The sequence below is a fragment of the Cydia strobilella genome, chromosome 10 (genome assembly GCF_947568885.1).
Source record: "Cydia strobilella chromosome 10, ilCydStro3.1, whole genome shotgun sequence".
NCBI classification, from domain to species: Eukaryota; Metazoa; Arthropoda; class Insecta; order Lepidoptera; family Tortricidae; genus Cydia; species Cydia strobilella.
In genome coordinates, this window is record NC_086050.1 from 8,720,174 (window position 1) to 8,744,516 (window position 24,343).

At 37.4% G+C, this 24,343-nt stretch overlaps 1 protein-coding gene across 1 annotated transcript; it reads right to left on the reverse strand.

The window, feature by feature from the left end:
• Positions 1-113: 113 nt before the first annotated feature.
• LOC134744929 (uncharacterized) lies at positions 114-23,094 on the reverse strand. The gene is made up of 11 exons (XM_063678877.1): positions 22,945-23,094; positions 20,263-20,486; positions 18,217-18,324; positions 17,777-17,922; positions 17,460-17,596; positions 15,984-16,040; positions 15,751-15,757; positions 6,983-7,131; positions 3,084-3,743; positions 1,779-1,964; positions 114-499 (listed from the first exon to the last, which is right to left on the reverse strand). Exons 1-11 carry the CDS (start codon positions 22,973-22,975, stop codon positions 207-209), a joined length of 1,998 nt encoding a protein of 665 aa, XP_063534947.1. The 5' UTR covers positions 22,976-23,094; the 3' UTR covers positions 114-206.
• Between the last annotated feature and the right edge of the window lie 1,249 nt (positions 23,095-24,343).

Here is a 24,343-nt window from a genome sequence, read left to right on the forward strand (position 1 = left end):
AGCGCTGATCCATGTCATTAAAAAGATAATGACTTTAATCACTTCTAAGAAACTTTGTTAAATTAGAGAAATTAATTGAATACTTAAAGCTTGCTAACAATAAAGAAAGTCGATTAGGTATTAATTCATTTATTAATTTAAAATAATTTAATTATCTAATCTAGGGGTTAATTCGCTTATCAATATCGAATTCAAGTCCTTCGTTATTACCTATTGGTAGTCGGTGTGGCGATTCCGAATACACTCTGTAAAATATCAAGGGGTATCAGAGTTGACTCGGGTCTGTTGAAGTTGAGATCGATGTTGGTAAATCGCGTAGGGTTCGCAGTAGGTGCCGCTGTGGGTCTCACTGTGGTTGGTCTAGTGAGGGGGGCGGCCTGTGTGGTTTGCTCAGAAACTGTAGCTCTGGTTGGAGTGGTAATGGGCCTGGCTGTGCTGGTAGGTTGTGGGATCTGGGGGACGGCGCGCGGACATGGCGCCTGGCGGGCTACTTCCACATCTGTTGAAAGTTTTTTAATTGTTAATAAGCTTTTTAACGTTCAACAATTATTTTGTAAGATGATGAAAATGGAACATTGTTGCTTTATAATCAAATTTAATAATATTTATACATTATGTGACTGCTGCATAATGAAAGGCACTAAAACACAATTGTGGGTTTAAGAAACGAACGAAGTGTTTCTTAAAAGGACCACACGAGTGTTTTAATGCCTAATTATGTACCTACAGTTACATACACTATTTTATCTAAGTACGCATATATTATAAGTTCTCTATGATGTATTCACTACCGCATGTTACACCCGGCGTTAGGGCATCGTTGCTCTCTGGCGAAACTCGCGAGTATGGGTGGCGTCTCCGAAATATCTTTATATCGCTAGTTTTGCTATAGTTAGTTAAAAACAACAAAACAAATTAATTTTATATTTACAAAATAGTTTATACTTATAAAAGATAAACTGTACAACTGAAACAAGAATAATAGAGACTACTCGTATTTCGACATGTTCTACCACCATAACTTTATATTAGAATAGATAAGGACAGCATAAGCACCTTTATTATTCTAATTCCAATCCAATCTCTCTGCGTTGCCTTAAGGTTGACTGGTAGAGAATGCCTTGTGGCATTAAGTTTGGCTTTTGTATTGTAAAATTTCCTTTTGTGCATTAAATGCACAAAAGAATATCTTATTAAACAAATAAATAATTAAATTATTTGAGTAAGTAAACCTTGCACCATCCCACTAACCCAAGGTTAAATTATTAACCCAGTGTCAAATTGTACTGGTAACCATGGTAACTCCAGGTTTAACCGGTTAACCCCGGGTAGTGGGATAGCGCAAGTGTCGCTTAATCATAATCATGGTCGGATCGGTCGGCGTATGCAGGATTTAGCAGCATTAAATCTGTCATATTCCTGTACCGAGCGATCGTAGCCGGTCGATAATATACTTAGGGCCACTTGCACCATTTCACTAACCCGGGGTTAACCGGTTAAAGACGGAGTGACCATGGTTACCAGTGCAATTTGACACTGGGTTAACGGTTGAACCAGTTAATCCCGGGTTAGTGGGATTGTGCAAGTGGCGCTTACTGAGTTTACTTACTGAGGCGCTTACAGTTCCTAGCACACTGCAAGGTCCCAAGGTTCTTGTAGGTGATGTTGTTTGTGCCTCAGACGGGGTTGTACTCCGACGTGGTCGGACAGGCGCGTATGCATGACTAGGTTTAGCAAAGTCCGATCGTAGCCGGTAAACTATACTATATAATACTTACTGAGCCCACAGCTCCTAGCACACTGCAAGGCCCCAGGGTTGTTGTAGGTGACGTTGTTGGTGCCGCAGACGGGGTTGTACTCCGACGTGGTCGGACAGGCGCGTATGCAGATGACTAGATCTAGCAGCGTCCGGTCTGTCGTGGTGGGCCGAACGGTAGTCGTACTGGTTGTAGCTGGTCGGGTTGGTTGCGGAGCCCTGGAAATTATGGAAATGTCATGATTTTATTTTATTTACTTATTATAATCAATTATACATACATTGCGCCGCTTTCCAATGATATTTTTTTGCCTTGAAATCAGCATAATATACATAAAAGTTGCCCGTGTAGTTTTAATGGAATAATTATGTAATATATTTTATTAAGATTTGATTAAATGTTTTCTAACATACAAACAAAAAATATCTTTATCTTTGGTGTTACTTATTATACACAATACATACAGTGGCGGCAAAAAATCTATCATACTGCAATTTTTGCAGGCATTCAATATAAAATTCATTGTATCATTATCATTATCACGACCATATAATATACACACGTCCCACTGCACGTGGCAACGTAGGCAGCCAAGTTAGCACAATGCGCCATGCGGATTGGGGACTTCAACCACACCAATTAATGTATGTTATAATAAATATTTAATTTCTTATTTGAAAACACTCAAAACCCAAAACTAAACTAAAAACTAAATCCAAAACTAAATCCTAGATGGATCGATTTTCGCCCTCGTTAATCTCTGGTTTGAAGAATAAATCGCATCATTACTTTACAATTTAATACCCACCGGGCTACCGCGAAAATTCGGGTATTGTAATCATTTTAAAAATGAACTCTAGGTTGATCGAATTGTTGTTTTACGTTCGATTAACCGTTTACTCAGTGTCAAATTGTACTGGTAACCATGGTAACTCCAGATTTAAACGGTTAACCCCGGGCTAGTGGGATGGTGCAAGTGGCCTTAAGCAATGTAAAAGGTATTTATTGTGTTAAATGTATTTCCATTACAGGAAAACCCCCATTGCTAAGAATATGTGGAAATAAAGTATGTATGTAGTTACTCTTTGCTACTACTAAGTGGTTTTTAAGAATTATTTATGAATTACAAATCCGCCTAAGAAATACCTTTCCGAATACTAATGAGGCGTCAATTTATTAATTTAAAATGGATATAAAAAATATGTAACTATCAGCTTTCGTGTATTTAGCCATAACTACAGCAAGGTTCGTAAATCAATTACAAAAAGTAGAAGCAAAAAATTCAAAAATGATTCGACCAGCACAACAAATGCGAGTAATGATGAGTTGACGTATACCTAGTTGTGGGAACTTGGTTGTTAAAATCCGGAAACACCACGCGGTCAGCGTCATTCGAAGAACGTTGCGGTGGGATTACATTGTTTTGAGGTAAGCCCCGAGGAGATCCGCTGTTTTGGCTGGGTTGACCAGATCCGGTTTCACTAAGATGTCCGTGAGATCCCCAATGTTGACCAAAAGATCCGGATCCACTATGATGCCTACAAGATCCCCAATGTTGGTCGGGATGAGCTTGAGTTCCGCCGGGATATCCGTGTGCCCCTCCATATTGGCCGGATTGTCCCGAATATCCAGATTGACTATTGTGTCCGTGAGGACCCCATGGTCCTAGGTTTTTATAACCGTGGTTGTGATATTGATGATGATAATCATGGTTATAATCATAATCAAACGCATGACCATCATTATTATTATGATTTTTATTATGATATGCTTGATTATTCAAAGTATGTGCACCATTTCCATATTCATGAACATATCCTTCATTATAATCTTCATAGCTTTTCTCAGAGGCGGGTTTGCCGTAATATTTAAATTTGGAACCTGGCCGTTCATCGTCAGGATCTGCTTCCCACGACCCGATATCTTCGTCATCAAATCCGACCCAACTTCGGCTGAACGACGATCCGCTCAAACAGACCAATTCCACTGTAACAGTAAGCAATTATTTAATTTATTTATTTAAAGTGGTCAGTTTCCTAAAACGATCCAATAAAACATTGAACAAAAATGTTGTCTTGTCTATCTTGGCGGCGGTTGGTAAAGAAGTTGAGCGATGATTTTCTACTAGAAGATACCTGAGTTTTGGGCCTAAAACTTATTTAACGAAATACAAATCAGCTTCATGTATACCTAAACCTTCAGCCAGTGCGTATTTGACCATCATAACTTCTTACTAACGGCCTCAGCTTAACAGTTGTTCTTATGTGGTGACATTAAGCGTAGTACGAAATCAAAAATATGCATAACCAATTTAGATGACGATGTTCATTCTTATAGCATTCGCAGCATTATTTGATTAAAAAAACTTATCATATCTAGCAACGTTTGTCAATATTTTAGGGTTCCGTACCTCAAAAGGAAAAAACGGAAGCCTTATAGGATCACTTTGTTGTCCATCCGTCTGTCTGTCAAGACCCTTTGTCTCGGGAACGCGTGGAGGTATCGAGTTGAAATTAAAACGATGTTATACTCAGGTCTACCTACAGTACCTGGAAGCTTCGAATAACACTCTCAGGGGATTCAAAATTTATAGGGTACAGATGTAGTGCATAATTATTATCCAATCGTATTTTCACGGAAACGTACGAACGTGTCTTGCTATTTCAGTCAGTCTCGGTAATATAAGTACTGAGGTTCACTGAAGTAGCATGACCTGCATGACAAATACGAACGTTTCTGAGAAAATATGATGGAAAACAATGAAGCACTATATCTGTACTTCCCGTTGACCTAGAACTATGAAATGTGGCAAGTAATATCGTCTTACACTACAAGTACAGGGAAAAATCTGAAAACTATAAATTTAAAAACATAAACAAAAAAAAAATATAAGTTAATTTTGTACGGAACCCTCGGTGGGCGAGTCCGACTCGCATTAGTCCGGTTTTTAGGATACACTAGCTTACTAGAAGTGAGTTTTATGGGTGAATTACCTATATATACTTAGTTAACTTAGTATCTATTCGTCATTTGAAAAGAAAAGGTGCATTATTCAAACTCAACCAATAAAGTTTTTGACTGCAAAGTCAAGGTTTTTCAATAAAATAATACTGCGTTCGCTATATTCATGTCATTTATTGCGTGGACTTTCACAGTTTCACACATGAACTTAAGTCCTTGATGCAATCGACACTCGCTTCTCGAGTGCACTTTCGGTTCGAATATACCGCTCTTATAAGGGGTTTAACTTTAAGGCCGAAACAAACAGTTAGCGTAGTAGGTATAATTGGAATGCAATCATCCAAATTGATCAAAGTATCCAAAAGCAATGCCAACATTAAAAAAGATATTAACATCAACATTTTGTTATGATTGAACCTTGAACCTGATTATATTTCTATGACCATAAAAAATATTCTTAGTCAAACAGCTATACGAATCTGTAGAATTCGAGGGTACGCTGATTAATGTTGACTTGACACTAGATATATCACATATAGTATAGGACTCTAAATGGCTCACAAGAACTACATTTTCCAATGGGTACCTATATGATGAATTTAGATTCATAAATGTCACCATCAGTTTTCAGATTATTAGAATTTTTATTAATGATTGTAAGGTCAATGTGGCGATGACCGTCTATAAGGGAAGACCGTCTACAAGCTCTTTCGTAGCTTTTAACTTTTGCATTTGTACCCGTATTTCACGTACAAGGTCGGTAGAGCAGAAGACTGAGGCTCTTCCTTTCTGACTGTGTATGAGTGACGTACGTACACAAACACGAGAGCAGCAGCAACTTTAGTCGAAAGTCAAAATATTTAAATAGGCTTGTTCACGAAAAAAAGTAGCCGCCTAAAGTTGAGTTTCATATATATATACACAAACTTTTTGCAAAACTAATAACCGACATTCCAACGTATGTAGGTATAATCAAGTTTAAGAAAAATATATACTTATATATATCATTGGCTAAACAGACTCGACATGCCGAGAATAATAGTCTGCTATTGCAGAGAAAAGGATATTACGATGCGACAACTCGCAAAACGATATAAAACATCTAAAAATGGTGTATAAAAAGTTACACAAAAGTTTGGGAGCTTAATATTCTAAGTGATTTGCCAGTTTGAGGTCTTAAAAAAGCCTGCGTGGAGCCGAAATCGGACCCGTTAATAGTTGCCTCGTTCCATCTAAATTCATCGGCCTCTACAGATATATAGCCAAAATTTAAAGATATCGTCTGAAACGTGCAAAATGGTAAAAGAAGAAATAATCCACAGACTAGCAAGGAACAGAATTTTTTTTTAATTCAAAATCGCGACCGATGCATTTTAATGGATGTCGAAATATATGTAAAAAAAGACATGAAAACCTTATCGGGGCCTCAGTTTTATACGTGTGCGGCTGGCGAGGATGTGTTAGAAGAACGTTAATGCGTGGCCGTTGAAAAAATCGCCTGTAAGAGCCTAGTATGGCAAGCTACATATTTACTCATGTGGACTGAGTTTGAGCTTTTTTACTTTAGCTTTCATTTAGCATACGCTCAAGCCACCTTAGATTTGGTGATAGCTGAGAATGTTGTTTATGTTGCAAAAAACATGGACCCGCTAAGCTGCTCAGAACTACACCTGATTGCCAGGTATTGGGCGAACATCAAGCGATACCTGCTCAACAAAGGTGCAGTGGCCGAGAGTGAAACTGAATTAAAAAAATAATTGAGCACAGCCCCTCGTCAGTTCCCTTCAATATATAGACTGATGGCAGGCGTTCGAAAGAAAGTCACACATGACGACACATTCACTATATCCAAAAAAAAAATTCTCTTTGGGTTTCTCCAAAAAAAGCATTGTATTTTCTTATCTAAAGTTTACACATACGCAGAACTAACTTTTTTGTTTTCAGTATCGTGTGCAGTAAACGATTTACTTACATTTTCCGATGGCTACTTTATTTCGTGAACAAGCCTTTGCCTAGTAAACTACTTACACTTCAGCACTGCTAAAATAAAATAAGTTAGGTACTCATAGCCGTGCTCACTACGACGCATATTTTTACAATTGTCAAGGTTAAACTCAAGAACCAATTTCAAGAACACCTAAGAAAGATGACTAAATCACTATATTTTACCGGCGTCGAGATCAAATATCAATTAAACTTGTACTAATAGGTAGGTCAAGTCTATAAAAAACTATCATTTATTTAAAAAAACAAATACTACTTACCTAGTATAGCGATCCATTGAACCATTTTCTGGGTTAATAGTGTGATAACTAAATTAAAATTTGATTGATCCTTTTTAGGGCACTCTGTCTGTTGGTAACGGTCCGCGGTGCAGCGAGATCGCAGAAGTATAATAAGCGAATCATAAGTCCTGAGAGTTTATAACATCCCCACCATGTGTGTTGGTCCTCGCTACGCTACTAATTCATTCGTATACCTATATGATTCATATATTTATCGATCGGTTCTGTGAATTATCGAACATTTACCCTGAACGAAAGCTGGACGGAACCCATAATATGACGATCGCAGGGTTTTGCTGGTTATGTTACGTTACTAGTACCTACAACGAACAGGTGGTCTGGAGTTCAGGGTCGGTAATTATTACATTGTTCATTGATATAACTTTACTGATATCGCAACCATATGGACACTTTTGTGAAAGGTGACAAACACTCATCAACGGTCAGTCAAAATAAATCCTGAATTGAATATATGTATTTAAAACATTTATAAGACAATCTGAAAGGGACATACCCAGGTTTTATTTCATAATATTTTTTCGCACATGTTACTAGTAGTTCGGTTTTTATGGTCAAAAATAATAAAGGAAACTTAAAGGTAGAGACACAAACTGGTTAGATGGAAATTAGGCTAATTGAATGACTACACTTTTAATAGTAATGCCATTCTTACTGAGTGCTGCGCCCGCAGTTCATGATTTATCCATGATGAGTCCATGTAAAATTGTTACAATAGTAATTACTCTCTTACTGCTGAACTTGCAATCACTTTGAATAAACCATAAACCGCGTCATAGACGTTGGAGAAGTAGGTACCCAAAATATCAATAATTTTACTCTTGTTTGATGTAGGTAACATAGAAAACGTTAATTTGTAAAATGAGGAGTCTAATTAATGCATTCAGATTCTTACTAGAATAATAAGATTTATGTAACAGGGGTACTTAATGAATGAATGAATGAAATTATTTAATCCAGAAAATATTTCCATATAAAGTTAAAACATTTAAAACGAATTACATAATAATATATGATTAAACGTTACAGTACAAATTCCTAAACCTTTTGACTTTGCCAAAGTTAGTAAGTATTAACAAATGTTCTGTAAAGTGAGTAATAAATTAAATAAAATAATCATTTATTTTCAGGCATGGCCCATAGAAGTGTTAGTAACAAAAAACGTAAATACTAATGTTAAACAGTACAATTAATTAAAACCTACCATGCAAATCAATATACTTAGAGCTAGGACTAGGACAATACAATACCGGGTGAGCCGTACACTTTGGTAACATCATATGAGTAGGTACATTTACTATTACATTAATTTAAAATTTGACTAGCATCACAATCATAAAAACAAAAACATGTCTTTAATCAAAATAATTCGTAAAATAGCAGCGAAATTATACATATAAAATAATAAATATCTTAAGGTCGATAACTTTTCCTCGAATACTGTCGGTTCAAGTTTACGCTAAATAGCAAGTTCCTACATGCGTAATTGTAACGAATTTCGTAATCAGGAACTGATTACAACCAAACATGGTAATGGTAGGTAGCCCAACAAACACATTAGCCATAACAGCAACTCATTTAGAGTCCTGAGTGACATAGTAGTTTTATAAGACCCATAATAATAGTTTTAGGTGATACTATGGAAATAAACGGTCTTATTAATACACTGGCGCTAGTAAGGTGATATAATAGACATATGATTGCATAATGCAGCTAAAGGCTGTAATAAGGTGGTATTAGCTGCCTCTTTATATATTATGGTTACCACTTTAAGTAGATTTTGGGGTGCCCATTATAACTTACTCGCGCTATAGGTCTATAATCGTGTTATGTTTACCTTTTTGTGCTTAATGCCGCCTACAGTGTTACAACAGCTATAGAAATACTCTTAAGCCATTTAAGAGTGGCAACAGTAATTCTTATAGCTCTTAGTAATATAGTGATACAACCGACATAATTTTCCCTGTTAAATCACGTAGTTTTTTAGTGCTAGAAGTGCTATAACAGCAGTATGTAACCGTAGCTCTTCAAGAGTGTTTGTGCGAACATTAATACAGCTTAAAGTTATTTTAAAGTATTTTAGGTATAAGATACCTCTCTCTATAACCTTTAATGGTTTATCGTGATACATTGTTGTTTAAAGTTGAACACCACATCAAATATAGCCTTTTTAAAGTTGTCAGTTCTACATAAGGTAAAATTATCACTTTTGGAGTTAGCCATGTGTTTAGAACGTGAAACGCCATTTTGTTTACAAACAAACACAAAAATGCTTGAAATATCTAGTAATAAAGCAGTAATCTCGTTGGAGGCCTACCGGCAGTTCGTCTTCCGGTACGCGGACGCCACTCCAGAACCTTCCGGCCCCACCGGCCATCAGTTCTGCGAGCAATGTGCCCCACCCACTGCCACTTAAGGTTTGCAATTCTGCGAGCTATGTCGGTGACCCTAGTTCTACTGCGGATATCATCATTTCTGACTCTATCACGTAGAGAAACCCCGAGCATAGCTCTCTCCATTGCCCTTTGCGTGACCTTGAGCCTTCTTATGAGGCCCATCGTTAGCGCCCACGTCTCAGATCCGTATGTCAGGAGCGACGACCTGGTGAAGGTCACGGGAATTCGGTGGTTGCGAGCGGCACAGGATCGGTCGGAGTGGACGTCTATCGGCTGACATGATGATGATGATGAAGCAGTAATTGTTAAGGTCATTTTGTACTGATATTACAATATCTAGTATGTTTAGCATAACCATTCACAAAACTAAAGATTATAATTAACTTACTTACAAAAAATAAACTAGGCTAGTATTTTTAGTATACAAATTTTATCAAAACATGTATATTTACAAGGCGCTTGAAAATTGAGATGTAGAATACCATATATAATGACAGAAAAGTAATAATCGCAATAGAATTTAAGTTGAATTCTCTAATACGTGTCGTGAAACTTTGCTGTGTACCAGGTAATAATAATTCCAATAAACCATCAAGCTGTCGCCATTATAAACAATCTGTCTGACTACGTCACGCAACACTATGAGCTATTATTGGAAATTGTATTAAATATTTTGACATTTAAAACTACAAAAGATTGTTTTCACTACTGCAGCGTTCTTGTAATACTGTAAGTGATACAAGATAACATATTACAAGGTTATTAGAACTATAAGTAAAAATACTGCTACTTTAACCCTTTATTATCACTTCCGGCAAGAATAATTCCTATTATAGCACTATTATATCACTAGTTTATCTCTAAGTGATACAAGATAACATATTACAAGGTTATTAGAACTATAAGTAAAAATACTGCTACTTTAACCCTTTATTATCACTTCCGGCAAGAATAATCCCTATTGTAGCACTATTATATCACTAGTTTATCACTAATATTGCATATAAAATGAACCACTGTAGAGCTTCAAGCACTTACGTCGGTGCCTAATTCCGACTATAAGAGAGTTATAGCGTGCTATATCGCGAAATGTTAGGCCGCACTATCGCTATCACAGTGTTTAATCGAAATAATAGTCGGCTTTTATAGAACTAGTTTTATCGCTAAAATGTTACTTGGGAGGTACTTATGCTGTCAGTTGTAGGTTTACTTTAATTAAGTAATTTATTTCTACCAACGCCTATCTATGGGGTCGCGTTCTTTAAATTACTGCCATATAGTTATGTTCTATCTACATCACTAAATATAAGATAATAGTTCAATGTCAACTTATAGTAGGGCTAAACTGAGATTATTTTCGGGCTTAGACCCTTTACGGAACCCTAAAAAAACAATAAATTTTGGGGGTTCCCCATACTTAAGACCTGAAACTCAAAATTTTTTTTTCATCAAACCCATTCGTGTGGGGTACCTATCTATGGATAGGTCTTCAAAAATGATATTGAGGTTTCTAATATTACTTTTTCCTAAACTGAATAGTTTCGCGAGAGACACTTCCAAAGTGGTGAAATGTGTCCCCCCCCCTGTAACTTCTAAAATAAGAGAATGATAAAACTAAAAAAAATATATGATGTACACTTCCACCATTACCATGCAAACTTCCACCGAAAATTGGTTTGAACGATATCTAGTAAGTTGTTTTTTTTAAATACGTCATATATCGTAAACCGCAACTTTTATTCACGTTTCTCATAAAAAATACATTGTTTAAATTGTGTAATGTACGGAACCCTCGGTGCGCGAGTCCGACTCGCACTCGGCCGGTTTTATTGAGTTGTGAGTCGCATAATCACGGTTGCTCAATTTCTGCTACATTCGGTTTCATTCAAAACACCTTTTTGGTTCTCACGGCAACGCAAAATGAGTTGTCTGCCGACATACATTAGAATTTCTGCAGCTGAAATTACGCAACTCACAACTCTAAAAATTACGCTCGCCTGTCTTCACCCTTTTGCACAGCATTTGAACTAGCATAATTTGCTAGCATTATTTTCACCGGAAAGTACCTAGTTAAAAAAAAGATTAAATAATTAATACAATCCAATTTCACAGATCGATTGCATCATGCATATTAATTCGATTAAAAATAATTACTTTTGTGTAAATTTATGAGAAAAGTGGACTGACGCGCTGACGGTGGCCACGTCACGATCTGACTCTCTAACGAGTCGAATACGCCCCACAGTTAACTTTTTTTAATAAAAAACCGGCCAAGTGCGAGTCGGACTCGCGCACGAAGGGTTCCGTACCATTAGGGAAAAAACAGCAAAAAAATCACGTTTGTTGTATGGGAGCCCCACTTAAATATTTACATCAATCTGTTTTTAGTATTTGTTGTTATAGCGGAAACGGAAATACATCATCTGTGAAAATTTCAACTCTCTAGCTATCACGGTTCATGAGATACAGCCTGGTGACAGACGGACAGACAGACGGACAGCGGAGTCTTAGTAATAGGGTCCCGTTTTTACCCTTTGGGTACGAAACCCTAAAAAGTAATGCCTCTTTGAAGCTTTTCATAATTCAGTAAGTAGTTTTTGCTCCGAGCACTAGAACGAGTCACTGATGCACAAAACACTTAAATCCTAAGTCTTCGTGGGGAAATACCTAAATCAGGTATACGAATTGTGTTTCGGAACCAACCGTACATTGTCGCAAAGAAATTACTTCAAGGTTATGAAGGAATAAATAGGTACCATAATATACTGCATTTTAATTACATTAACATCCTGTGTGAGTTCGTGTACGCTTCAGAATAATAGGTACCTATTATGGATATGAGTTTAACAGCTCTTAGGTACACCGTACACTGAATAACTTTCGGCGACATAATCAAAACTCGGAAAAAGACAATACTTGTGTAACATATTTGGCTCATCTGATTCATTATTTTGTTTACCTATAGGTAGATAGCCTTATTACCACGAGTTTGATACTGACATATTCGCTAGCGTGTGCGTAACTTACTATGCATATCGCTCGTACTGGCATATTAGTGCAAGCGAGATGTATAGGAAGTAAGTTACGCAGACGTCTGCGAGTATATGTCAGTGTCAAACTCATGGTAAGGCTACTTGTGACTGTTTTTTATTATAAAAGTAGAGTCCTTTTGAAGCATGCTCAAATCACGCTCCGATTTTTTTGTAATATGACTTACCTACCTGGTTCTGTTGCCCGTAGGTATTTCTACGAGTAGGTAACTATTCAATTAATAAAAGTTAATTAGTTATAGTTAATAGCTGTAAGTATTTACCTAGATTACGCCCACACTATTTAATTAAAAATAACCCAAAATTGGTATTTACCTGCATTTACCAGGAAACGATTTCTTATTCAACTGCCCACACTATTTAAATTAAAATAACCCAAAATGGGTATTTACCTGCATTTACCAGAAAACCACTGTCTGTTACTTATTCATCTTCAATCAAAATTGACTTTTTTCCATAATTTTAATGGCCGTGTGAGCAGACATAAGGGGTTAACGTACTTATTGCCATTACTCAGCGGTATTTCCCCCTCTTCTCATAGTGGCAGCAGCCTTCTGAATCACACCATTAACTATCCTATTCCTATATTTAACTATTACGTAGAAAAGAAAAAATATATAATTTTGTAGTTTTACAAAAGCGGTCAATATCTCCGTAACTAGAAATAAACATAAGGCCCCTTCTCTTATGGAAAGGCAATATGAGAGCAACACAACCCGCAAATCGCAAAAAAAAAAAACAAGTTTTAGGGTTCCGTAGGTATTCAACTAGGAACCCTTTTAGTTTCGCCATGGCCGTCTGTCTGCCTGTCCGAGGCTTTGCTCCGTGACCGTGCTAGAAGGTAAAATTTAGCATGAATATATATTTATATAGCCATGCTAAACCCAATCCAAAAAAATCGTAAAAAAAAAGTTAAAAAAAATTTTTAGGGTACCTCCCATACAAAATGGATTTTTTGAATTTTTGTTTCGCCTTAACTTAATAGTGTGGGATATAGGATTCAAAATGAATAAGGGTCTACAACAACAATTTTTTGAAATGATTATTTTCGGAAATAGTCGCTCCGAAAGAAAAAAAATATGTGTAACTTCAGAACCATGGGTAAAAATATGAAAAAAAAATCGTAAAACAAAAGCTTAAAAATACTTTCAATGAAAACTAGCGAATATAATCGGTATAGCCGTTTTTGAGTTATTGCAAAAAGTCTTCTAATCTTAGTAAAAAGACGTACAAAGCGCTGCGAAACTCCCTTTTGCTTGTAATGTATTTACATGATATTTACTAATAGCCCCCGTTTAGCCTGTTCTGACAGAATGGTAACTACGGAACCCTACACTGAGCGAGGCCCGAAATGCTATTGGACAATTTTTTTAAATCAATTCGAAACGACTATGGCGACCAGATTTTTTTTATCAGACTAGCTGCTATTATCAAAAGTTAATCATAGATTCGAGTACAATCGCATACTCGTGCATATATTTTGTAATACCTAAAAAAAAATTATTATAAAAAAACAAAAACCCGACTGCACACTAAAAAGAGGAAAACAAGCCCCACAAGAAATATTGTTTAATCAAATGCTAAAACCAAGCTATGGAATACCGTTTAAACAATATAAAAAATGCACTATGAAATGTGTATGTAATCTATAGTTAAATAAATAAAAACTTATTCTAAATACTAACTAAATAATTATAATTTATAAATGTTGATGGTAAGTATCGCAGGCGGGGACCAACACAGGGTTACTTATAGTCATTTTGGTTGTTGGTTGTTAAGTTCACTATTTAGCAGAATGTTACTTAGGTAGGTATTTTCGTTGGTGGCGGTCAAGTTGATCCCCGCCTGCAATACTTACCATCAACATTTATAAATTATGTATATACATTTCATAGTGCATTTTTTATATTTTTTAAACGGTATTCAATAGCTTGGTTTTAGCATTTGATTAAACAATATTTCTTGTGGGGCTTGTTTTCCTCTTTTTAGTGTGCAGTCGGTTTTTTTGGTTTTCTTATAATATTTTTTTTTTATTTATAACTTTTTAGTTGAAAAAAAGAACAAGTTATTACTTTATAATTTTCGATTCGGACGAGGAAGTATCGAAAAAAATCACTTAGAAAAGTCGACCGTCAACGACGTGTGCCCTCATGTCATGCGTGTGCGTGTGCCCGCGTTCGGGTTGTAGACTCGAGAATATCCCCCTCCGTACCGCACCGCGCGCCACAAGGCAGGCCACGCCCTTCTTTGCCCGCTACCAGACCGCTACGCGAGAGGTGCGCGGGAGTTGCAGAACAAGTTATTTGCTCATTGCTTGCTGACGCGTGGGTGGCTTTCGTTTACGAAGAATTAACATGTTCCTGTAGGAATTTCGGGGTAAAATGTATCCTATGATATTCCCGTGATCAAGATGAATCTAATGATACCTCATATATCAAATTATTTCAAAGTGAATGTAAAGAAAATATTATCTCTGTATCCCGTAGGACTTTCGGGATAAAATGTATCCTATGACACTCCAGTAATCAAGATGAATCTAACGATACCTCATACATCAAAATCCATCAAGCCGTTAAGGCTACAGAAGGCCACAAAGAAACAGACATAAACATACGTACATACATACATACACTCGAAAAACATTACCCTCCTCCTTTGGCAGTCGGGTAAAAATGTCACCCAGTCCCCATCTGCTTGCTTTTAAAGTCGAAATGACTACTTATCCGGAATTAGGAAGAGTGAAGAAAGCCTAGTCGGTCCTTGTGTGACCCTGCCTATACGAGTAAAGCCGATGGTCCTGGATTCGAATCCCAGTAGGTAAGGGCAAGGGCATTTATTTGCTTGATGAATTAAATTTAAAAATAAATTGATAAGCTGTACAGATATTTTTTCTGAGTCATGGGTGTTTTCTGTGTATTTAAGTATTTATATGTGTATAATTGATTATGATTAATGCTTATCATCGACCTGTACAGATGTGCATAATTATTTTCCTTAAACTTATTTTAAAACGGGTCACTCACGTATTCACGTATTGGATTGAAACATGTCGAGCTATTCGACTTAATAATACGTGAGTGACCAGTTTTAAAATAATTTTAATATGTTTGTGTCGCACGGGACTTTTATAGTAAAAATTATTTTCCTTCGTATTTTCACGGAATCGTAAGAAGGTGTCTTGCTATTTCAGTCAGTCTCGGTACAAAAAGTACTGAGCATGACAAATACGAACGTCTCCGAGAAAATACAATGAAAAACAATTATGCACTATATACATCTGTACCTGAAGTCTGTGGCAGATGATTAGTTGCACCTTGTTGTTTTAGTTTTCTATGATAAAGTCGGACCTAAATACTTTTTCTCATGCGCACAGCACTAAGAAGCTTTACAAGGATTATAATTTAAGTATAAGTACTACATAATATTTCAATAACAGTAAATATGCAATAATTTAGAAAACTATGATTTAATCAATTCAGTCAATAATTTAAATTAGATGCTCGAGTTGCATCTAGCTTGTTGGTGCAGCGGTAGTAGTCGTCGGACACGGCGAGGACCTCAGCAAGGAAACATCTGAAAAACGAACACAATATGCTTAAGAATGGCATAAAGAAAATTGACCAGAGACCACATGAGAGACTGAAGTCCGCTTGAACATCGTTTTGACATTGACATATATCCGGCAAGTTATGGCTTGACTAATTCGTGCAGGTTATAGCCAATATAGCCATTTGGCTCAATTAACTTACCAACTCAGAGCATAACTAGACCATTAAAGGATTATTAGCTGCCTTGACCCTCTATTTATAATACAATGACTGTAGCAGCACTTTTTTTGGAAATAAGTACTTTTTATATAGGTAACATATATGTTACCTTATTCTACATAATTTAATCTTAAACATACGCATAATAATCTCACAAACCAGCCTGCGGCTACATTGACACGTTATTTTACAGCGTTTACCTTAAGAAGGAGCCATTAAAGCATTGCTTAAACGACATACCTAGTCATTTAATGTAGCATTGTTTTACTAGCATTACATTAAATAAAATACTATAAGTAGTTACACGAGGTAGCTCGATTAAAGAAAGAAGTTTAACAATAATAGTACATTGTGATACAAGTGTGCTAAGTTGGTTATTACACACGAGGCGATATTGTGCACGCGAGCTATAAGCGAGCGCGCAATAAGAAAGCCGATGTGTGTAATGACCAATGCACACGCGTTTTATACGACGTTTTTCAACACACGCACACAAAAAAATTTTTTTTTCATATTTATCAAATTTTAATTGTTAAAACAGTAAAAGTCTAAAATCTGTCATACTGCCGCGGCAGGCGGTCGGGGGCGCCGGTGCCCGCCAGTCCGACCAATTAAAGAAGGCTCCGTTTCCATGCATATTATTAGCAACCAGTTACCTTCTTAACTCAGTCGGATAATATAATGAAATAGCACGAGTGTTATAATATACTGAAAAAGCACGCGTGTTTAATATCTAGGATTATGAGCCTAAAATCGGTGGAATAAAAATGTCGTTTTGAGCAAGTGTGTTGAAAAATTATAAGTAGAGGCGTAGAATGATTGTACAGCCAGCATGTGACAGCTAAAGTGGCCAAGTAATTCGAAACACACCTTTGTTAGCATATAGATATATTTGGCCACTTCTATGAGATGCTGACTGTACTGTACGTCAAAAACATATTAACGGCCGGCTCATTTAATTGATACAACCGTGCGATTCTCATCATTCCGTATTATGTACTGCTATCATTACAATGATTGCTTAAAAGCAATAATGATAACTTCTTTGGGCATAATGTGAAAGAAAAATGTTGTCGGTTTACATCCTAAAATAGGAAAGGCAACTGTCAAAAATGTACCATCGTTCAAAGTACCTACCATCTATAGTTTTCACCGGCTTTCCTCATTGTAACTTGTAGTCTTAAATAATACAAACCACATGAAAGTGGATATTGTAGATACTCACTGACGCCACACGATTGGGCGCACGCCAGCCGCCCCGGGTTGGCATATTGCACCATGTTGGTGCCACACACCGGGTTGTACTCCGCCGTCACAGGGCACGTGGTGATGCACTGGTCCTGGCTTGCAGTGTTGTTATTTCTGAAATTTTCAAATTTATGCTTGACTAACAAATCTGTGATTCAATTTTCAGGCAGTGATACTAATGTTCAAATAAATGCAAATAATAATAATAAGTTTGTGCTCAGCAAGGCAGGTTTCGTCAAGTGGACACAAATACAAATCAGTTATTATCATAAATATTTAAGAAAATAAACGTACGCATTATTAGGGGATACAGTCGACTGCGGGTTTTGGCTTTGGTTAGGGAACTGTCCCTGTCCCGGAAACTGCCCTTGTCCCGGAAATTGGCCCTGTCCCGGGAACTGTCCTTGTCCTGGGAACTGCCCCTGTCCCGGAAATTGGCCCTGTTAAAAGGAATAGAGATTTCATTTAGACCGGCCTCATAGATGTAGGTATCGCAGCAGAGTTTAAGTAACGCACAAAACAAATGTCACATCATACTCGTAACGGCGAGATTTAAAAAAAGTTATTTTTTCGCAACGATAGTAAGTTCAACAGCCCAGCTTTTCCATCCTATAATCCAAAATTATATCTTGTACTAAATGTGTTAATTTGACCCTAGAAATATATTCTGAGAATGGTCCAAATTATCCTGGTCGCGATAAACTGAATTACTTAAATTTAGTTCTTGCCATTACCTGTCCAGGAAACTGGTTCTGTCCTGGGAATTGGTTCTGTCCTGGAAATTGGCCCTGTCCCGGAAACTGTCCTTGTCCTGGGAACTGCCCCTGTCCCGGAAATCGGCCCTGTTAAAAGGAATAGAGGTTTCATTTGGACCAGCCTCACGTCACACTCGTAACCTGCTCGTAACAGCGTGATTTAAAAAAAAAAGTTAATTTTTCGCAACGATAGCAAGATTAACAGCCTACCTTTTCCATCCTATATTCCCAAATTATATCTTGTACTAAATTGTCTTAATTTGACCTTAGAAATATATTCTGAGAATGGCCCTGTGGCGAGCACTGGCTGATGCGCGGAATCGCGCAGGCCTGTCGAGCTGACTTGTCTTTGTCACGTCAAGTAAAAATTATCTCTCAGATATCTTCCGTGTTATTGTGCGAAGGAAAATAAAAAGTAGTTAAGATTGAAGAACGGTTTTATTATTACTAACTACTTACACATCGACTTCCACACTGGTGACCCCTTCTGAACACCTTGAATTAAACGGAAAATGACAGACGACACGCAAAAAGTCCCGGCCGACTCCCATACGAGCGTGGCGCCCGCTACATTCGGAGATCCTGTCCCTACCACTCCCGCTCCCGAGGTATACCGTGTCAGCGTTAAAATTCCACCCTTTTGGCCCGAGGAGCCCGAAATCTGGTTCGCTCAAATAGAGGGTCAATTTAACCTGTCGAAAATTACAGTTGACGAAACCAAATTTAACTATGTCATCAGCCACCTCGATCAACAAAATTGTAAAGAGGTAAAGGACCTAATCATTTCGCCTCCAACCAATAATAAGTACCAAAAACTCAAAGAAGAACTCATTAAGCGACTGACCGCTTCCAAAGATAAAAAAATCAAACAACTGCTAATGCACGAGCAACTAGGGGAGCGCAAACCGTCCCAGTTCCTACGACATCTAAGGGACCTAGGCGGTCCAACACTATCTGAAGACCTTTTATTGACGATTTGGAGATCGCGCCTACCTAACAACATCCAAACTGTCATTGCTGTTCAACCAGATGCTTCTGTCGACTTATTAGCGGATCTGGCAGACCGAGTTCAAGACATCGCACCGGCTACGCCGCAAGTCGCATCCACGTCCTCTGATTCACCTGGATCTTCTCTTATAGAATTAAAAAATGAAATTGCTGAACTAAGGAAGCAAATACAAGACTTCAAGTTTAATCCGGGCAGATCCCGCACGCCCTACCGTTCCGGACCCAGTCAACGTCAGCGTAGCAAGTCTACCCGACGTTCGTCGTCTAGTTATCAAAGGTTCCCGTTATGCTGGTATCATGCTAAATTTGGCAAGAATGCAACTAGATGCGACGAACCATGCGACTTTCCATCGGAAAACTTGCCGGGCAGTCAGTAATGGCGACGGACGATTGCCCCAGTTCTTCAGGTCGCCTGTTTGTGACTGACCGCATGTCAAAAATGCAGTTTCTCGTCGACACTGGCAGCGAACTCTGCGTTTTCCCTTGCACTGCACTAAAACAGCGCCGCCCCAAGACAAATTTTCAACTGACTGCTGCAAATAGCTCCATTATAAATACGTATGGCTACGTGCACCTGAACCTTGATCTGGGCCTACGCCGTGAATACTCGTGGCGTTTTATCGTTGCCGATGTTACTAGAGCGATTATCGGGGCCGATTTTCTAAGCCACTACAACCTTATGGTCTATGTTCGACATCAACGACTGGTTGACGCTACCACCTCAATCTTTGCAATGGGCACACCCGCAACCACGTCAGATATGGTGATCCAGTGTGGAAGTCGATGTGTAAGTAGTTAGTAATAATAAAACCGTTCTTCAATCTTAACTACTTTTTATTTTCCTTCGCACAATAACACGGAAGATATCTGAGAGATAATTTTTACTTGACGTGACAAAGACAAGTCAGCTCGACAGGCCTGCGCGATTCCGCGCATCAGCCAGTGCTCGCCACAGCCCAAATTACTTATCCTGGTCGCGATAAATTGAATTACTTAAATTTAGTTCTGCACCATTACCTGTCCAGGAAACTGGTTCTGTCCTGGGAATTGGTTCTGTCCAGGGAATTGGTTTTGTCCCGGAAATTGGTTTTGTCCAGGGAATCGGTTCTGTCCCGGAAACTGATTCCACTGTGGTCTGCCCTGCGCCTGCCAACCGTAGCGGTCTTCCAAGTCGTTTGTGTCTTCAGACCGGGTGGACTGCCGTTTAGGCCTGATCTGCATCGCCATGGCGCTGGAGATAGCTGTAATATTAGTCAAATAGGATTATTTAATGTAATGGTTGTCTTATGATTGCGATAGTAAATAACAACAAGATGCAATATACTGAATACTGAGTAACTCTGTGTGTCTATTAACCTTTATACGACTAAAAGTTTGGCATGTATTTAGTAACTTAAGTCCCTAGGACACAGGCTATACTATTTACTTTTGGAAGGGGGTGGCCCCTTGAGATGGTAGGCGAAATAACACAGACCCTACAACCTCAGGAACGGCTAGTATATATGTACATATAATAACAAATTCTAGTCTAGAAAGTTGACATATGTAAGTTGTTACTTATCACACAGTTGTTGCTTGCGGGGTACCTAAAGATTTCTCAGTTAAACGTGTTTTCAATAAACGTTTATAGTTCAACCTTTCTTAATAGCAGTGGAAATTCCGGCTAGCAACTGGAGGAATCACATTTTCACCTCGGCTTGCCCATATTCGCCGTTCACAGATAGTCACATATATTTACACATTAAGGCGACGGTAGCGATGGGTAAATTTTAAGATTTTGTCAATTTACCCCATTTCACACACAAGCGCACTACTGAACTCACTTTACTGGGACAGGTCAGTGACCCGTCATGTTTTTAAGGTTCCGTACCTAAAGGGTAAAAACGGGACCCTATTACTAAGACTCCGCTGTCCGTCTGTCCGTCTGTTTGTCCATCTGTCTGTCATGAACCGTGACAGTTGAAATTTTCACAGATGATGTATTTCTGTTGCCGCTAGATAACAACAAATACTAAAAAGTACGGAACCCTCGGTGGGCGAGTCCGACTCGCACTTGGTCGGTTTTTTTTTTCAATTTATTTAGGTAAACAAACAGCCACTACAAGTAATACATATTATACTAATTACTACAATGTCTGCAATATGTGTGGCCCACACCGCTTACCACTAATTAACATGGATAATGTTCATTCAGAGTCAAACTAATCACCGTCAGTCTTAAGGACTACCGGTGTCAACAACAACATAGAATGGTTGATTATGCATAAATATTTTTTTTAAGGTAGCACTTTTAGTCTTGAAGGAATTAGTAATGGAGACGCTATCATGTCGTTTCCCCTCTGTCAAAAAACACCGGAACAAGTCTATAACTTCTGTCTTACATCCTGTAATTAGCTAGACATATTCTAGTCGGCTCCCTTATTTCTAATTGAAAATTATAAAAATATGATGCCATGAAGAGTCGCTACACGGCTTCTTTGTGAACAAATTGACGTGTAATTTAATGCAATTATTAAACATTTATTGAACAAATTATTTGCACACGGTGAGCTCTAAATCGAAAACGTCGTATACCGGCCCCGATTTGTTTTTTAACCGGTCAGTAGGTAGGTCAATACACAGTTTATTCTCAATAGGAGTAGATACAAATTTCGATTATGGTTATGCTTTAGAATATATTTATTACAATTTACTTACATAGAGAAATACAAACATTTTATTAACTTATACAGTGCACGAATAGTCTAAAGCAAAACAAAGCAATTTATTTATTTTAGTACCATTTAGGTAGATGTTTTATTTTTTATTGTATCTGCTCGCCGTGAAATATTTTAAAGGTCATTTAAATCGTATGATCTTAGGTCACGGCGTAGATAGATATGCTTATTTACTTATCATGTTTGTTTTATTTATGTCTGCACCGCAAAGATGACATCGAACCAAATTAACATTCAACATATGATATTTCATTTGTTTTTCCTTATAGCATCATATTATCATTCATTATCGATGTCATTCATTATAGCTGCGTAATCACAAAGTGCTCTTTTATTTGTGGTAAATGTTTTGTGGTTAAGTTATACGTACCTAATTATGTTCGTGAACAACTTAAGTGATGCAATGCTCATGTGTTTAAAATGTAACGTACAAAAACTCGCAAAGTGATTAGAACCGAGGTACCTAGCAAAACTACGTAATCGACACAGAAAAATAAAATAAATGAATTCAGCCTCTAACTAAGGCAACTTACATAAGGTTTTAATGACATTTATTTCATTAAGAGTGTATACTGTGTAGCCGGGGTGGTTTGCAAAATGCTTGTTTATAAACCCATATGTTCTCAGATGTTGGTTAGTATTTATTTTAGTTTAATATTCAATTTATCTGTAACCAACATTTTAACCAAACTTTGAACCCTAATCAAAATAAATAAAACATGTATCTAAGATGTATCTATCTCTAATGCACCATCTTCAAAGTCATCAATGTACATAAATATAAGAAATTATAACTTTGAAATATAATCTATGTCAACGATATGTAAATAGTACCTACTACGTTAAGAATTTGGGAAACAGCAGTTCCGAAATAGAAACCACTTTTGAAGGTTAATCTCGGATGTTCAGTTAACACATATATATGTATGCACATATAAGAACATTGAAAAAGAATTAGTAGGTAAATAAAGAAGTTACTCACCGATTACAAAAAAGATGCACAGCGGCTTCATGATTGTTATAATAATTATGACTTTTTGTGTGTTCGTCCGCTCAGCGCGAGTGTCGTCCGCTTCTGGCGGGTTCGGGCTGCGAGTATCGCTATAAAAGAGCCGCGGGCGCAAGTACCTCGACTTAAGAGTCCCCGGCAAGCTCGGCCGAATTTCACCTTCCCATATAAACGGAGTTTCGTTCTCATTTTAAAACTACGTGTTGGATTGTAATGAAACTTGGTGATGCAACTTAGTGTTGTGTTCCTGCCGGTGAGTAAGGCCAGAGCTCCACGAGGGAGAGGAGTGTTAGTGTCGGCAACGCGCATGTAACTCCTCTGGAGTTGCAGGCGTACATAGATTACGGAGACTGCTTAACATCAGGCGGGCCGTATGCTTGTTTGCCACCGACGTAGTATAAAAAAACTGCACATACAATGACATGATTATATCTAGGTCTGTAATAAGTTTCTATAGCTAGTATATAAACAAAGATAGATATAACTCCGTAATAGATGGATACAGTCTAAGGAAAAAACGTGCCTCGAAAATCACGAAAATTTGATTCTCGATCAGAGGGCGCCACTAGTTTTGGCCTACACTCGTATAGAGGGCGTTGACGGTTTCGTTTGTTATTTTTAATTTTAACGCATATCAGTGTAAGAACATGGGTCAAAATCATAAAAATAATTAATGCAAATAAAAAAAATCATTTATCCATATTTAAATACATTTTATCGTATTTTTATAAATATTTATTTTTAGTTTTAAAGTGTGTCGACAGATGGCAGTGAATTTACTGGGGTTACAAAATTTACTATGACAGTACCGCTCTAGTATAAGTTACTCTATGATATAAAGCAAACGAAATAGAGCAAAAACAAGATTTGTATGAAAAACTTTCATTCGCTGTATTTTTTTGAACCTACATAAACCAATTACAGACCTAAATAGAGATACCTTATCCTATTGTAAGTAAAAGTTCCAGAGAAATCTAGCTAGTCTTTTTAAACTGAAAGCGTAACTACTTGTGTATGGAGAACCGAGCTTGCCGGGGACTTAATCCCGTAGTGCCACGCCATCACCAGTCGCTTACCGACCACCGACAATGAGTTGAAGACCCGGACAAACCAGGATAAATACAAACAATCACGCACACTTACTTATTACCAAAGAGTATATAATAGGATAGAGCGGTACTGTCATAGTAAATTTTGTAACCACAGTAAATTCTTTGCCATCTATCGACACACTTTAAAACTAAAAATGAAGATTTATAAAAATACGATAAAATGTATTTATATATGGATAAATGTTTTTTTATTTATTTGCATTAATTATTTTTATAAGATTTTGACCCACGTTCTTTCACTGATATGCGTTAAAATTGTT

Excerpts from the sequence above, each read along its gene's own strand:
- LOC134744929 (XM_063678877.1), bottom strand. The coding sequence starts at position 22,975 with ATGAAGCCGCTGTGCATCTTTTTTGTAATCG. Across the intron at positions 17,923-18,216 it reads AGAACCAGTTTCCTGGACAG|GGCCAATTTCCGGGACAGGG; the intron begins GTAATGGCAAGA and ends TCCTTTTAACAG. Across the intron at positions 1,965-3,083 it reads CACAACTAGGTATACGTCAA|CAACCCGACCAGCTACAACC; the intron begins CTCATCATTACT and ends GGGCTCCGCAAC.